The sequence below is a fragment of the Acanthochromis polyacanthus genome, chromosome 9, assembly GCF_021347895.1.
Source record: "Acanthochromis polyacanthus isolate Apoly-LR-REF ecotype Palm Island chromosome 9, KAUST_Apoly_ChrSc, whole genome shotgun sequence".
NCBI classification, from domain to species: Eukaryota; Metazoa; Chordata; class Actinopteri; family Pomacentridae; genus Acanthochromis; species Acanthochromis polyacanthus.
In genome coordinates, this window is record NC_067121.1 from 37,821,674 (window position 1) to 37,839,601 (window position 17,928).

At 44.0% G+C, this 17,928-nt stretch overlaps 1 protein-coding gene across 1 annotated transcript in view; it reads left to right on the plus strand.

The window, feature by feature from the left end:
• The window catches only part of chd7 (chromodomain helicase DNA binding protein 7), a 105,854-nt gene that overhangs the window by 11,265 nt on the left and 76,661 nt on the right, over positions 1 to 17,928 (plus strand). Inside the window, 2 exon segments of the mRNA XM_051953279.1 lie at positions 11,726 to 13,299; positions 13,855 to 14,189. Coding sequence (XP_051809239.1) covers positions 11,847 to 13,299; positions 13,855 to 14,189 — 1,788 coding nt within the window. The 5' untranslated portion in view covers positions 11,726 to 11,846.

Here is a 17,928-nt window from a genome sequence, read left to right on the forward strand (position 1 = left end):
TGTCTAGAGCAGGAAATCGGAGGGGTGTGCCGTGGAGGGCCGAGCGCCTGCAGGTTTTCATTCTTTTTAAGTTTACACTGAGCGACGTCACCGACTAACGCACCTTCGCTCATCTGAAACCGAAAGCTTGGAGCTGTGTGACCCTGGAGCTGTGCCGGTGTTTGTATCTGTGTCATGGGTAAAAGCTAATAAATGTCTCATTTCCACAGTTTCAAACACGCATCTAAACTTTAACGCATGCGTCTGTTAACCCTCCTGTTGTCTTCATTTACGGGCACCAAAAAATATTGTTTCCTTGTCTGAAAAAAAGTCCGAAAAATTCCCAAAATTTCTGAAAATTAGCAAAACCTTCAGGAAGAAAATTCCAATAATTCCTTAAAAGTTTCCCTTGAAAGTTTTATTTTGAAAAACCCCCCACAAATTTGGCAGGAAAATTCTTGTAAATATTTTCAGAAAAATGAGTAAAAATCTTCCAAAGAAATCCTGAAAATATCTAAAGTGATTCCACGTATATCAGTAAAACGTCTATTATTTTCTTTAAGGACATTCAGGGAAAAAAATCAACCAAAATCCAGCGAAATTCGCTGGATTTTGGTTGATTTTTTTCCTGAATGTTCTTTAAAAAATCCTCTTTTTTTTCCCACCGAAAAAATGTTCAAAAATGTGAAAATTTTCCCTGTGAAAATGTTTTTTTTTCCTCCACATTTTCAAACTTTAAAACGGCTCATATATATTCCATATATATCAGTAAAACGTCTATTATTTTCTTTAAGAACATTCAGGGAAAAAAATCAACCAAAATCCAGCGAAATTCGCTGGATTTTGGTTGATTTTTTTCCTGAATGTTCTTTAAAAAATCCTCTTTTTTTTCCCACCGAAAAAATGTTCAAAAATGTGAAAATTTTCCCTGTGAAAATGTTTTTTTTTCCTCCACATTTTCAAACTTTAAAACGGCTCATATATATTCCATATATATCAGTAAAACGTCTATTTTCTTTAAGAACATTCAGGGAAAAAAATCAACCAAAATCCAGCGAAATTCGCTGGATTTTGGTTGTTTTTTTTTCCTGAATGTTCTTTAAGAAAATCCTCTTTTTTTCCCACCAAAAAAATGTTCAAAAATGTGAAAATTTTCCCTGTGAAAATGTTTTTTTTTTCCTCCACATTTTCAAACTTTAAAACGGCTCAATTTGACCCGCAGGACGACTTGAGGGTTAAAACATGAACAGCTCTGTCTGCTGGGCATTGCTGAGTGTTTTTCTTTAGGGCTTCTGATAAATGAAGGCCTGTCTTCTAATACGCCACACTGAATAACTGTGCAGTGCTGCCGGCTGCCAGAGAAGCCATTCAGTTGCACTAACTTGGCAGTGATGATCTGCGGTTTCGGCTTGGCTGAACGGGTGGCCTCGATAATTGCGGTTTGACAGAGCTGCACAGTCGGTGCGAATTCCTGAGCCCGGCTGGCGATCGCCGCTTCGTTTATCGGCCCGGCTAAAACCGTCAGAGTGGCTCTCCGTTCGCTCACGGTTTCAGGTGAGGCTGGAACTTGCGGAGCTGATAATTATGTTGTCGGACCCTCCGGCGGTGACGGAGCTGAAGCCTTTTTTCGTCTTCCTTCTCGCTGCGTCTGAACTGGACTTTCACATCAAGGTGAAAGTCCTGATGCCGTATCTCGGGTTTTATTTTGGGACACGGCTTGATTGGAGTTGAAACAAGCAAGAAAAGCGAAGGAGCAGCCCTTTTTCCTCCCGTCCTGAAGCAGTGTGTGCAAACTAGCATCCAACATTTAATGTTTGACAATTTTATTTCTTGTTTTACCCACTGGTTGAATTAAACAAGACATTTGATGATGATATCTCACATTTTTGGGTATTTTGAAGGGAATTTTAGGCAGTTTTATCCATTAAAATAAGCATTAAATGAGCTTTAATGAATTAATTATGGTTATTTCAGATACACAGTTCAATACTTCCCTTTTTTTTCCATTGTATGTAATAGGGCTGGCCCGAATAGTGGTTTCTGGCCTCCGAATATTCGGGCCCTATTAAAGAGGAATATCCGAATATTCGTTCTGCCCCATAACGCCCGCGGAGGGGGGGTGGCGGCAGCAGCTTGTGGCGGAGACGGCCCGAATATTCGGATCCGTTCGTCTGGTCTCGGGTCCAAATTTTGCCTTCGTTTTGTCTTCAGTTAAAATTGAAGAATTCCTAAACAGCGGAGGTCTTCAGCATCTTGTCTTGTGTTTATGCAACGAAGTGAAGCGTGACGTCAGAGTCGGCAGCCACCCGGACATTTGGGTGGTAAGAAACACAAATGGAGGAGCCGAGATGAGCCGAACACGACAGGATAAGCCGAAGTGGGCCGAAGGGAAGAGACGAGCTCTGAATATTTTCATCTGTGGGGAGGAAGGGGTGATCACATAGACATGTGTTTATGTGATCACAGGATGGGATGAGCCGATGTGGGCGGAAGGAAGAGAGTAACGCCGCATATTCCTTCGACCGGGGGGGGGGGTTTGGGGGCGAATATTTGGATACCAAAATTAATATCCGGATACCGCTGTAGCGAATGGATAGTCGGATATTCGGGTCCAGCCCTAATATGTATTTAACTTTTGGAGAAAAAGCGTCCACAGCCATGAATTGTGGGTACCTTTTGCTGCAATTGGAGGATTATCATCTTTAAAGGAATACATGCAAGCAGTTTAAACAAGTTTTTCCACTTCTCAGCAACAGCTGGGATGACTAATGCGCATTTAGTTTGTCACTCGACAGACTTCTTGGAATCACGAGTGGAAAAGCCGGTGTGGGTGCACCACTAATGATGGAGAGGAGGAATGACTTTCTGACCTGGGTTCTGATGTTTTACACTCCTCTCTCCTGAGACTGACCCTCGTCCTTTAGAGGTTCCTCTCGCACAGTCTGCCGCTTCTGAAAACGCTGATAAGCATCAGTGTGGTCTTGTAAAGAAGCCACATAAGCCAACACAAGCTCTCGATTGTGTCGCCGGAGAGTTCAGCGACTTTATTAAGAGCCTGAAGCGCCCGCCGTGCCGCCGATAACAGACAGAATTATTATTTGGAACTGAAGACAGAAGAAGCAGACAGTTTAATAGCGATTCTGAGGCTCAGAGCTGCAATTAATGGCTGTAACTGATCAGTGGTGGGGGTTATTAGTGATTCATTAACCTGATTAAACGTCAGGAAAAATGTATGGAGTGGAGCCCATTATTAGAGACTGACCAGTGTTTATGTGCAGTGAAAATGAAAATCCTTGTTGAAATTTAGACAAACACAAGCTCCAAAAGTGTGTCGAAATCATTTTGTTTTGTGCATGTTTAATTAAGGGAGCTTTTCAGCAACTTTAGATGTTGATTGGCTGCACAAGAGCTTAAATAGTGCATTTTTAATCCATTCAGCAAGAAATTCTTACAAATCTACATGCCTAATATCGGCTCCGATAATTGGTTGACCGCTAGAAAAATGTAAATAAATGCCAGTTTATCTCCAGTTTGACATGTTTAAATAGTTTGCACGAGATCACGTGAACGCAAACGCCCCAGAACACGAGCCTGTAGGTTTTAGTGCAGTTTTAGCTTTAAAAACTGCTTTTAGAAATCTAAACCTGTTTTGCAGAGGAATAATAAAACTCCATGTACACAAAAGTGATGGTATTATGACGAGGTTGATTATCAAAGTCATTTTCGTTGTGTGGATGACAGCTACACAAATATGAAATAGTGATTCATTCAGCGCTCTTTAGTAGCAGCCAAAGCTGGCACTGTTTCCTCTATTTTTGTATAGTTATATATATAATCTGTGAAGTCATCTGATCAGTGACGGAACGTGCAGCATGATGCAATGGTTTCGTACCACGGCAGATGGTGACTGCGTTAAGCAGCATGTTTGAAAAAAGGAAAAAAAATCCAACTTGCGTAGGTGTAGATGCGCTGCTGCAGGTACCAGTTAGAAAATGAAATATGAGCCAGCATGAAGGGTTATCAGATGTCAACACACGACACAGCAGTTTTTGTGCAGCGGGGGAAAGTTGCGAAAGCAGAAATTGCTCGCTGCGCCGCTTCGAGCAACGCCTGGTATGTGAATGCACGTAATCGAGCCAGGTTTCATCTAAAACATCACTCAGAATGATAATGTAACTGAGGACGGAGATAAAAAGAAGTGTCAGGAATAATTTCTCATGGCCGTACTTCCGCTGCTCTCCCCACCGTATGTGCAGTCGCAGGGGGAGCTAAACGCCTCATCCTTTGATGAGATTTGGCGTTTAAAGCGGCACACTGACCGTTCACCTAATTCCCTCCACAGTGACAGCTGGGTGCCAAACCGCACACGTGTTTGCACGTATGCATCTCCGTGTGCGCTGCAAGCAAGAGATGAAAGGCAAAGTGCAGGCTGAAATTGCAAAGGAAGTGGTACAGAAAAGCTAAAAAAAAAAAAAAAAAAAAATAGCCGAAGAGAGCGGCGCCGTGCTCGTCTCTTCGATGGCTGCAGGAGGTTTCGCTCAGGAAAAGAGGGATGAGCAACAGCACTGGAGAGGTAAATGGACGAGTGGAAGGAGGTGAAGTGCAGGGGAAGCTCATCCAGCTCTGCCCGGCCTGCAGACCAGAGTTATCTTGTGGGAGGCTAACTTCTAAAGGCCAGACAAAAAAAAAAAAAAGGAGGATGAGTGGAGCCAAGAATCTCATGCCTTCCTACTTTTAACTGGAGCTGTGATCTGACCAAAGCCTCCAGGCAGCTGCACACACACACACAAAACACACTCACAGCACACACACACACAGTAGCCAGTAAGTGCTCATACGGCTGCATTTATTCTGCATTGTAGCAGTCACGGTCTAATGTGGCGTGCGTCTGACGGGGCTGACAGGAAATCGGTTGCCTTCGTAGTACCTCGCTGCAAAGGATGTGAAATTACACTCAATTACTCTCACCTGCCACACACACAAACACGTGCTAAAACTTTTTCCTTCCTGTTGTGATTGAAATAGAAGAAAACAGTGTTTCGTAGCTGCCGTTTGCGCCGTAATCCAGTGGTCGAATGCAGCTTTCCTAGCAGGTTTTAAGCAGCTGTTGTTAACGGGCTGCGACAGAATTTTAAATTGAAGTAGAACCGCCAAAGATTTGCTTCTTTGTATCATTCTAAAATCACTATATATATGCGATTGTGTCTGCTGATATGACAAAAACAGGAACTGACCGTTTGCTACCCTCTGTTTGTGATCTATTAACCCTCTTGTTGTCTTCATTTTACGGGCAACAAAAAACGTAGATATTTTATTAATAAAGTAGTAATGAAAAGTTTCCTTGTCTGAAAAATTTTCCAAAAATTCAGCAAAAAAAATTCCCCAAATTTATGAAAATCTGAAAAACCTTCAGGAAAAAAAATCCAACAGTTCCTTAAAAGTTTTATTTAAAAAAAAAATTTAAAAATCCCCTAAAGTCGGCAAGCAAATACTTGTAAATATTTTTCAAAAAATGAGGAAAAATCTTCCAAAGAAATCCTAAAAATATGTGAAGTGATGACATATATATCAGTAAATCTTCTAATATTTTCTTTAAGAACATTCAGAAAAAAAATCAACCAAAATCCAGCGAAATTCGCTGGATTTTGGTTGATTTTTTTTTTCTGAATGTTCTTTAATAAAAACATTTTTTTTACATTTCTTTTTTCCCCAAAAATGTTGAAAATGTGGAAACTTCCACTGTGAAAATTTGTTTTTTTCCCACATTTTCAAACTTTAAAACTGGCCGGTTTGACCCGCAGATTAAAAAAAAAAGATTATTATATCGCTAAATTGACTAATTTAGGCTCGATATTCTTATAAAAGCATGCTCTTTGACTCTGCTTATTGACTCCTGAACACTGTGGTTGAACCTATCGAGCTCCTCTCTGCATCACCCATCGTCGCCTTTGTTTGGCGTTCACAATGCGCCCAACTGGAGCTCGCACAGAGCTGATCAGGTGACCGACGGAAGAGCTTCGATAGGTGCATCTTGCTCCCTTTATGTAGAAGGAGAGGCTAAAAAAAGGAGCACATAAATTCTGCCCTTATCAAACCGTGTCAGATGAAAAGTGATGTCAAGATGGAGGTGAAGTGGAGACGACACAAACAATATCACATCTCAGATTCATGCCAAGGTCAACGTTTCCTCCATTCATCATGACGCCCGTATGATGCGAGGCCGATAACCCCTTTTTATTTGAACTGTCGGTTCACCGTGAATAGTTTCTCCTCGGAGCTGTGAGGCATTTAAACATGATCTGGGATTTAAAGCTTTTCTTTTCGTCGTCGTGAAGCTATTTTCTGTCTGTTACCGGTGCAGGTTGTGTGGTATTTTCACTTCTTCCTGTGCAGGAGAAGCCGTGTGTTGCGCAGCATTTCTAGAAGTCTGAGGGCACTTTATTTAGATGCAGAATTAGTTAGCGGTAGCATAAAGGGAGTATTCATTCAGCTGAACTGTCACCCTTCTAAATTGAATTTGCGTCTTGTGATTTGAAAGTCCAAACGTTGCGTTGCCTGGTGGTGTATTCATGCTCTAGATGTACAGACCAATTAGCGGCTTAATTGGTGATTAAGGTAATTATTCATTTAATTATCGCTGCCATGTCTGTTGCTCTGGTTCTGGAGTTAACCAGCTGCTTGACCTACATGCTATGTTAGCCGCTAGCGTGCTTAGCTAACCGTGTAGCAAAGATGACTGCTGGGCCTCAGTTCACTGTAACCCTCGTGTCGTCCTGCGGGTCAAATCGACCCGTTTTAAAGTTTGAAAATGTGGAAGAAAAAAATATATTTTCACAGTGAAACTTCTGATGTCCACATTTTCAACATTGTTGGGAAATCTTTGAACTTTTTTTTGTTGAAAAAAAGAAATGCTTAAAAACTTTCTGAAGAACATTCACCAAAAAAAACAACCAAAATCCAGCAAAATTTGCTGGTTTTGATTGTTTTTTATGTGACTGTTCTTAGAGAAAATATCAGAAGTTTTACTGATATGTATGTAATCACTTTAGATATTTTTTAGGATTTTTTTCTGGAAGATTTTTCCTCATTTTTTGAAAATATTTATAAGTATTTTCTTGCCAAATTTGGGGGATTTTTAATATTTTTTTTAAAATAAAACTTTTAAGGAACTGTTGGAATTTTCTTCCTGAAGGTTTTTCAGATTTTCATAAATTTGGGGGATTTATTTTGCTGAATTTTTGGATTTTTTTTCAGACAAAGAAACAATATTTTTTGGCGCCTGTAAATGAAGACAACTGGAGGGTTAAGAGTGCGTGTGCACGTCTTGGCTACGATGCGCCTGTTGTAGACCATAATATAGCAAAAACACCGTCTTTGTGTTGGCAGCTTGTTTGTGGTTCAGACAGACGTGGAGGAAAGGACTTGTTAATGCTATTTACACAACACGAGTGGATGCTCCTGTCAAGCTTCGAGCAAAAAGGCTCAAAGGCCTGAAGGAAGGATTTTACACTGTAGTCCCGTGTCTTGTTGATGTTGACTGTTGGCTTTCTGCTTGCTTTCAGTATTATCACCCAGAAAGTAGACATGAACAGTAGGTGTGGTTGTTGGACGGTAGAGGGACTTTTATGAGACGCTAATGCTAAAACGTATAACGAGAAGTGCTGGACTGGGTCAAGAACAGTAAGTGGGGAAACTACAAAGTCAGGATTCTGAAAATTCCTGCCTCGTATTAATGGAAGTGAGGCTGAACCATTTGGGGAGAATGTCGAATTCCAGTTTTTCTGACAGATATTGCAGTTTATATGTATGTTGAAGTCGATCTTTCGTTAAATATTTACTCTGTAAAAGATTGTAAAATCATTGAAACAGCAGTTTAAAGCAGAGGAGTCAAACTTATCTTAGTTCAGGTTCCACATTCAGCCCAGTTTGATCTCCAGTGACCAGCAAAATCGCAGCATAATAACCTATAAATAACCACAAAGCCACATTTAAGTACATTATGAAAGTATTCACATTTAAGGAATTATCGTTTTGCAAAACATCATGAAGAACCTGAAATTTGTGAAGAAAATTAAATCAAATTTCAACAATATTATGCCTCAGTTTATCATTTACACATTACAACTTCCAGATCAGAGTGTTAATAAAGATAAAAAACATTTAGTCACAGATATCTGGAACTGAACGGTGTAATATTTTACTTTAGAAAAGACAAAAAACAACTAGAACAAAATATTACAAAAACGAAACGCAGAATGACAAAAGTGAGAAACAGAATGACATGAAACAAAAGACAAAAAGTTACCAAGTGACAAAAAAATGGTCAAACAACACAAGTGAGACACAAAACAATGAATCAAGACAAACATAAAATGACAAATATGAGACAAAAAACACAAGCGAGACAAAAAGGAATCGCAAAAGTACAAAAAAAGAAACGATAAAAGTCAGACAAAAAGACAAAACACCAAAATAAAGACAAAATATTCCAAAAATGAGACACAAAATGACAAAAGAACATTGAATATTCTTAAAGAAAATTTTAGAAGTTTTACTGATATATATGTAACCACTTTATATATTTTTAAGATTTTGTTTGGAAGATTTTTACTCATTTTTTTGAAAATATTTACTAGAATTTTCTTGCCAAATTTGGGGGATTTTTTTTTTTAAAATAAAGCTTTTAATGGAAACTTAAGTAATTATTGGAATTTTTTCCTGAAAGTTTTGCAAATTTTCAGAAATTTGGGGAATTTGTTTTTGCTGATTTTTTTTTTCGTTTTTTTTCAGTGAAGGAAACGATATTTTTTTGGTGCCTGTAAACGAGGACAGCAGGAGGGTTGAAGCGTGTCCTGTGGGTCGCTGAGGTGTATTTTTTACAGCATTCAGAGTTTCTGGCGTTAGCAGATGGTGGAAGGAATGAGAGGCTGGTGGACCAATCAGCTCTAACAGTTTTATCCTGAAAAGAAAACATCTGTAACATCTGCCCTGTGACAGGAAGCAGCAGGTTTTATGTGAACTATGGTCCTAATTCTGACAAACACGAGCGGTAACGATGCTGCCAGGCATGAATGCAGAGTCATAGCTCGGTGATCGACACGTGAGCTGTCCAGGATGCACCCCACCTCCTGCCCAGTGCATGCTGGGAAAAAGCCTCACCCCCAGCTGTTAGATGCTCCTCCACAACTGGTTCCAACTTCAGTTCCTGCTGCTGTGACTCTTTAACCATAACAAGTGGATGGCTTAAGTAATTGTGGGGGCACAATTTGGTTTAATGGCACAAAACATTAAAAAGAGCAGCCTGGCATTGCTTGCACACTGTTCTGTGTGAGGGGAAATTATGAAGCATTTCATCACGGATACCTGCCGAGCTCTGTAATGAACCAATAAGTGGCTGAGGAAAAATGGTGGGAGGGGAGGAGCGGAGCGTAGGGGAGGAAAGAAACGAGGTGAAGGGGGGAGGGGAAGTCTGTAGCGGCACAAGTTGGCTTGGGTGTTGTTTTTGCAGTGCATAGAAGCAACAAGCAAACCTCCCCCACCTCCTCCGTGTCCCGGTCTCCTCCACTCGCGCTCATTTATGCACGCTTAGATCCACCGCTGCACCAGCCCCGCAGCCTCTCGCATGTCAATTACAGTTCATGTTTGACGCACAAATACGGCTATTTTCTTCGTCGGAAAGTAAGCTACTTGTGTGTATTTTTTTTAGCTTTTAACACCCAGGGAGATGGAGATGGAGGCTAAAAGCGTAGCAGGTGGCTAATTCCCTTGTCTGGAAACATCTGCTGGGAGTGACTGGTTAGCTAACCACTGACTGACTGGTGCAGGGGAAGGTTCTCCGGCCTGCTGGCTGGTTGGCTGGATGGCAGCTGCTGCTGTTCAAACAGAGCTGCATCTGCTGGGCCCTTTGTTCTAACACACACTCGTACACACACACACACACACACTCAATGACTCCAAGTGTGTGTTGGAAAAGAAAGAAGTTCTTTTGTTTGGTAGTAAAATGGAGGTCGGGGGAGGGTTTTTTTGGGGAGGGAGTGCTAATGTGAAGAGTGTGTGAGTGAGGATTAGTTTTTTTCCAACTTCGGTGTGTTTTATTTCTGGGCGGTTACAACCGAGTTAGTTGCTAAATTTGCCGGTTAATTTAAGCCACCTCTGTTCAAAAGCTAATAGAGCTGCTGAAATGTTCCGACACATCAGTTTGGATGGTTGAAGTGGGCAAAGTGCTTTGGAGAAACAGTGTACTTTTTGATTTTACTGACAAATAATACAATTTGAAAGTCCTGTAAATTAAATTTTGGTCTAAACAACCACTGTGTTTTCATGTACTTGTGAAATAGAATTAACCCTCATGTCGTCCTGCGGGTCAAAATTGACCCGTTTAAAAGTCTGAAAATGTGGAAAAAAAAATATTTTCACAGTGAAACTTCTGATGTCCACATTTTCAACATTTTTGGGAAATCTTCGCATATTTTTTTGTGTGTGAAAAAAAGAAATGTTAATGTTTTCTTTAAGAATGTTCACATAAAAATCAACCAAAATCCAGCGAAAATCGCTGGATTTTGGTTGATTTTTATGTGAATGTTCTTAAAGAGAATGTCAGAAGTTTTACTGATATATATGCAATCACTTTAGATATTTTTAGGATTTTTTTGGAAGGTTTTTACTGATTTTTTTTTTTGGAAAATATTTACCGGAATTTTCTTTAAATTTGGGGGGTTTTTAAAAAAAAAAAACTGTCAAGGGAAACTTAAGGAATTATTGGAATTTTCTTCCTGAAGGTTTTTGCAAATTTTCAGAAATTTTTTTGCTGAATTGTTGGATTTTTTTTTTCAGACAAAGAAACAATATTTTTGGTGCCCATAAATGAAGACAACGGGAGGGTTAGAGCAAACTTTAAAAATGTTGAATAAAAGAAAATCTGAATTAAATTAATTTCCAGTTGCTTCTTTGGAGCGCGGAAACTGTAGTATTGTCAGAAGGTAGCAATATGCATTACCTTTTTTTTTTAAAAATGGATATTTCAAAAAGTGTGAAGCATGGCTACAGATAATTAGCACCAAAGTTGCTTTTTTTTGTATTTTGCAGATCCAGTTAGTTGGAGAAAACTGCACTTTTTAGATACTTTAAAAGGGATATTGAAGAAATATCACTAAGCAAGGCATAACCTCTGTTCCACTGTCTTTGGTATCTCTGTGAAATCTCTCGTCAGCATTTCCTTCATCTGTCCTTTTACAAAATTAAAGTGTATTAATGAAGAAATTAATAACTACCACAGAAAACTCTACAGCTCCTATTACAAGAAAGAAATCACAAGCTGTGTTCAGCTGTGAGGTTTACTGCATAAATGTCTGTCTTGTTGCTGACATGTTAAATGAATGATTACATATTGTCTGTTGTAAACCCACCTTAGAGTGTTAAAGCGCTATGCATTCCACTTTCAGTCATCAGCGTCACATCGTTATCCCAGTAGGTAAACTGGGGAAGTGATGTCGCCGCAGCAGATTTACTTATTTGTGTTAATGACTGTTTATTGATAAGCAACACATGAAGTAAATGCTTTCAAATTAACAATACAGGCTGCAGCATTACTTGACAGTTGTTTAAAGTTGGAGAAATTTCCAGCAGCAGAAATGATAATCGCTTCATTTGCAGCGTACAGCGGCTCTTATGAACACCTGCACTAACTCCAGTGTGTGTTTTTTTCTTTTCCCTTGTTCTCTTCCCCTCCCTCTGCCTCTCTCTCCAGGAACCTTAATGAGGACCATGGAGTAGAAAGCTTCAAATTAGCAGCTATCTGATTAGCTCCTCACTGCACAACACACCTCCCTCCATCCAGTCCCCTCCATCTGTGGGCCCCCCACCCAGCCATGGCGGACCCAGGGATGTTGAGCTTATTCGGGGACGATGCAGGGCTGTTCTCAGATGGATTAGATGGTTTAGGAGACTGCTTTCCTCAGCAGCCAGCCCCTGGCCAGTCCAACCCTTTAGCGCAGCAGACTAATCCCTCTCTGAACCACGAGCACCAGGGAAACAGGGGTTACCACCAGGGGCTGATCCACGGTGCCGGGCCCGGCCCAGGCCAGGCGAAAATGGCTCAGATGTACGACCACGGCCCCTACACAGGCTACGATCAGTCTGGAGCCGCTGGAGGACGAATGATGGCCCAGAATGGACCCAGCCAGGGGCCGCCAAACGTGAACACAGCCATGAATGGCATGGCCTCCCACTACCACAGCAACCCGGCAAACTCTAGCAACCCCCACCATGGGTACCAGGGCGATGCCGGGGGAGGAGGAGGTGGGGGTGCAGTTTGGGGCCAGCAACAGCAGAGCAGATCAGCGTATCAGCAGGCTCCGGCACAACCAGGGGGCGCCCCCAACCAGATGGGAGGCTACCAGATGTCTCCAGGCAATTATGGCGGGATGCAAGGTCCACCGACATCCAACGCAGCTCGCATGAACCAACACTACCCTCCACAGAGCATGGCGCCCCCTCCTGCTCAGGACCCATCTCACTACTTGGGGCACGTTGGGATGACGGGGACCCAGATGAGACAGCCCCAGCCCCAGGGTTATTCCAGCATGGGCCACACACCCCAGTACCCACACTCCCCCTCTAGACAGCCTCCACACCCCCACCAGCACCAACAGGGCATGGGGGCATTTGGGGGCGCTCAGTTCTCTGGCTATCAGGCCCAGTATGGCGCCATGGGACCCGGGATGGGCCAGGCCGCTAATGCTAATGTCAGTGCTAACACCAGCCAGGCCATGGGACCAGGGCAGCTCGGCCAGAGGTTTAACCAGGGATCGGGCCCAGCACCGGGGCAGCAGGGGCAGCGATACCCCCCTGGACCACCACACCCACCCCAGCCCCTTCAGACCCATTCTGCCCCGATGCAGCAGCAGGCAGGGCAGCAGAGCCAGCCTATGCACCCCCTAAACCACCCTCAGAACCTGCCCCAGCCCCAAAACCAACCCCAGTCCCACCTTGCCGCCCCAGCTCAGGGATCTTACCCCTCCCCTTCTTCCATGTCCCCCATGCGGGTTTTGGGAACACCAACGCCTCCTCCACAGCAGGGCAGACCCCCTAGCGCAGGACTAGCCGGGCCCCCAGAGGTTGCAGGATACACAACGCTGCAGTCTCCACCCAACGCCATGGCCCATCCACAGAGGACTCCCCAGACCCCGCTGTCTGCCCCACACTCCCAACACCAGCAGCCCCACAACATGCCTCCGAATGCAGGGCAGATGTATCCTGGCATGGGGCCCCAGCGTGGTCCACAAATGGGACCAAACCGGCCTCAGCTCCAGCAGCAGCAAGGTAAGCAGCGGACAGCCGTCCCCTCCCGGGTTGTTTTTGTGACTATAAGTGTAATTTCTGCCAAAAAACGTGCACAAAATAACGCAGAAATGGAAGCTAAATTCGACTCCAGCATTGAAAAACAATAGAGGATTGATTTATTGACATTAATGTCCTGCTTTTAGTGTCTGAATACAGAGCTGGTAGTTACTTTAAGTGAGACAGATGGCTGTGAACATGACACCATGTCGCTTCCGGTGTGAAGTCATCTTTCTGTTACGGCACTGGAAATAAGAGAGAAAAGGAATATTTCTGAACATTATGCATATTTGGAGACCAAAAATGTACTTGAGCAAGCTTTAATTGAGCTAAAGTTGCCTTTGTTTCTGCTCTGAATTTAGTTTTATTGACACTAATACCTGTACAATCATAATAGTATAATGCCTGCTAGTGTCTCTTACTGTATCATACTTTTTTGTGTTGGATTTGATGATCACAAAAAAAGAAATTTCAGTGTCTTCTGGAGGTAAAACACTTGCACTGTCAGTAAAAACATTCCCCTGCCTCTCCTCTCAGGGCCTCATGAAGCTCCAGTCAGTCAGGGGGGGGACCAGCGTCTGCTCCAGGCCCAGCAGCAGGCCTCTCGAAGCGGGCAGCCCCTGCAGCCCGCTCCCATGGGTTTCCAGGGCCCGCCTGTCGGTCAGCACGGAGCCCCGGCCCAGAGCCAGGGCTTGGTACCGCCGGCCCAGAACGCTCAGACGCAGCACGCACATCTGCCCCCGCACCCCCACCACCTGCAGAGCACGCCCCCGCCCCCCAACCAGGTCTCCCACCCGTGGGCACCTCCGCCCAACACCTCCCACCCGCTCTCCTCACCCCCTCTTACCCCACAGAAAGTGCCTCACATACAGGTGAGTCTCCGTCAAACAAACACTTTGATGTGGTATCAGCGCTGTGTGTGTGTGTGTGTGTGTGTGTGTGTGTGTGTGTGTGTGTGTGTGTGTGTGTGTGTGTGTGTGTGTGTGTGTGTGTGTGTGTGTGTGTGTGTGTGTGTGTGTGTGTGTGTGTGTGTGTGTGTGTGTGTGTGTGTGTGTGTGTGTGAGATCAAGACTGTGCATTTGTTTTCATGTGTGGGTGTATTTCATGTGAATGTTTATTTTTCATGTGGGTGGGGGAACGTGTGTGTTTGGAGTGCAAGGGAAGTGTGTGTGTGTGCATAAGTGTGTGTGCTCATGACATTTGAGAACACAGCGGTGCATTGGGCACTGGTTCAGTGGGGTTGTGTGTGTGCGTTTGTTCATATCAGTGTGTTGGTTTTTTTCGTTGCCTTTTGTGGGCCGTGTGTGTGCTTGTGTTTCCGTGTGTGTGCGTTTGTGCGTGCGGGGAAATGGATTTTTGCAGCTGTTTGTTTCCTGTGAACTGCATATCCTGAGACACGTGTGCAACACATACACACAAACACACGCATGCACGCACACGTGCACACACGTACAGAGGCGCCACCAGCATAATCTCTCCTCCCTCTTGCTCCCACTCTCCCCCTCCTCTGTAGAGGAAACCTCCCTTCCTGTCTCTCCCTCCTCCCCGTCTCCTCTCTTTCCGCTCTCTCTCTCTCTCTCCACTCGTCTGTCTGTCTGTCTCACTGTTTGTCTTATCCATTTCGGGGGTGTCATCACTAACTTAATGTTGTGTAGCCGGATGTTCAGAAAGACAGTTCGGTGAGGAGGGAGACAGTTGAGGAGGAGAAGAGGGGAAAAAAGAAAAAAGCTGGGGGGTGATTAAGAGTTTGGGGGAGGGGAGAAACTCTAAGAGCAAAGAAGTGGGAAAACAAGCAAAGATCTCAAGAGAGGGAGTCCAGGATCTCAAGCAGAGTGCAGGAAGGGAGGGCTGGTGGGAAGAGGTTAGCACTTCTCAATGGCAGCCATCATGTTTGTGTGTGTGTGTGTGTGTGTGTGTGTGCGCGTGTGTGCGTGCAGCATCACCGCTGCCTGCATCACGTGCCCTCGCCTTCCATTAGCTTGTTTTGTTGCTCAAAGCCCCCTTTCTCCACTGACCCATTCACACACAATAGCAGCCCTGTGGCCACACACCCACAGATCCAGTCCCCTTTTTCTCTTCACACCACCCCCCTCCCCTCCCCTCGCTCTCTGCTCCTCACCTCTGAGGCTGCGTCGCCGGGTCCTGTGGTTGACATTTCAGCCGTCACACTTAATTTATCCAGCACTCCTGACCTAGATGCCAGGTTGACTGGTGAGCCCCGTTCCTTGCCTGGGTGCTCTGCATGCTCCGTCTGCAGGCCCGGCAGCCCCCGTCATCACACAAACACACACGCACCGATAGTGTGGTCAGGAATGGGGTGGCAAATGTGCCTTGGGAAATAGGATAGCTTAACTAGAGGCCCACTTAGAGTGGTGTGTGTACGTCTGGGGCACAGGAAGGGAGTTGTGTCTGTGTGCACCTCATGATGCACTTGTTAGAAAGAGACACACACACACACACACACACACACACACACACCAAGCAGGTCAGTCAGTCATGATGACTGTATGTCTGCTACTCTAAGCTCCATCTGTTCAGTAAGCATGGTTATTACACATGCACGCATACACATGCACGCTTGCCTTCGTCAGCAGCTCAAGGTCACAGCTCTGGCAGAGTGCTGCGCTGTGACCTTTATTCTACATCGCGCGCACACACACACACTGCATTGCGTGCAGCACTCTAGTTGACATATAACATGCCTGTCTCGCCCCTCCCCCCCCACTCTTGTGAGCTGCTATACCATCAAGCTCACCGACGTCCCGTAGCTTTGAGGAAACGGTTCTCTGAATGTTGGTGCAGATTTCAACAAATGCAGATTATTCAGCAGCAGTTATTGGAATGATTCCTCTGTCTGATCAGAAATCCATCATGCATGTTGTGAGAAGGACCTTCTGATCTATTTAAGTCATGCACAGACTTTCTGCCTGCCTCTTCAGAGTCTAAGGTTCCCCCATTTGAGCAATATGTGCATCAGAACAGATTGATCACTTCTGGAAAGCCGCTGCACCTCCATTCTGAATGCCGTCATGTTCTCCTCTATTAGACTGACGCACTGACAGACGGCTTCTTCCTTGTGGTTTTGGTGAAAAACCCACCTCACCTACCTGAAGAGCTTTAATGTCGGGTGAACACAAAGAGTTTACCCACATTTTAGATGTTTCCCTTCGTTTAATCGCTGAGAGGTGACACAGATCAAACAGTAGCTTTAATTTTGAACTTATTTTGGTGAGAGTTGAGCTTCCTAAGTGCTATTCATCTTTTTTTGTACGTTTTTAGACATGAGGGGTTGTTCCTCTGCTCGGCAGTGGATGCTCGATAGGCAAACGACCAGTCAGTGTCATGATATGAACATGAAATCAATACAGACTACACCCTCCTACAACTGTGCAAACACCGGCCAACGCTTCACTTGTGGCCTGTCTGTTCCTGGATTTCAAACTGGACCTACATGGCGGATCATTCGGAAGCTTTCGTAAATAGTTCAGCAAAACGGTCGAGGCGAAAAATTAGCCGTGGAGCTGCTTTGTTCATTTTAACTTAAAAACTGTGAGTTTAAAAGTTGTCTGGGAGTTTCCAGAGGTGACGAGTGGTGGCTTGGTGCCCCTGATTTGCATAAAGTAGCCTAGACCTCAACTTTATGCAAATGTGGAGCTGCCGACTATGACGTCCGTCTCTCCAAACGCGACGCACTGCTGCGTAAATGCATTGCAGAACAAAAAGAAGTCTGTATAAAGTTATAGCATCAAAAGAAAACTTGCTGTGTATTTTATAGTGTGCTGGAAAAGCTGGTTCGGGTTTGGAGAACTCCTAATGCCTAAAACAATCAATGAGAGCACATTAAGAAATGAATGTGGACGTTAAGTTATGGTGAGGATTATGAAATGTTTTTGCTCTGGTGCTTAAATGCCACCTCAGTGTTCTTCTGAATCCCTCTGTAATTACTTGCAGAGATGGAAGGCATTTTTTAATCACACCTTGACCTTGGGCTGGATATCAAGAACCGGTCCGGAATTGGAATTCCTTTCAAATTAATAAAAAAAACTGGGGACTTGTGAGGAAACATGCTTTTCCAGTCCACGCTGCCACGTCTGCGCGAAACATGTCTGACCAAAAACTGGCGCTCAATAGTGCAGCCAAGCTTCACAAAGGACGGTCGTCACTCTGCAAAAACGATTCCGCTCAGGGGAGGAAGTCCGTGTGACATTAAAAAGCATTTACTGGCAGCATGCTAATGAGTGAACTTTCAGCTTCGACACCATAAGACAGAATAATCAGATCTTTTTTTACTCGGGAATAGAGAGTCACAGAATATCACAAATGTGCAGCCGGAGCTGGAAGATTTTTTTGTCTTTGTTTTCAACATATGGTTTGTCACTTAAATAATGTGAGGGGAATCGGATGCTTATCAAATCAGCCTCTTGTATGAGAATGTGAATGAAGTGGCAAAACAGACCCCAGCTCCAGTCACAGCAAACTGGTCTGGTGTTGGGATGGCTCTTCGTACAGTAGACGAGTTTTGGATGGACGGGTGGACCGAGCGAGGGGAGAAGCTGAACGACGAGGACGGGATTTCCTTTCGCTTCATCCTCAGGGAGTCGTAACCCTTCA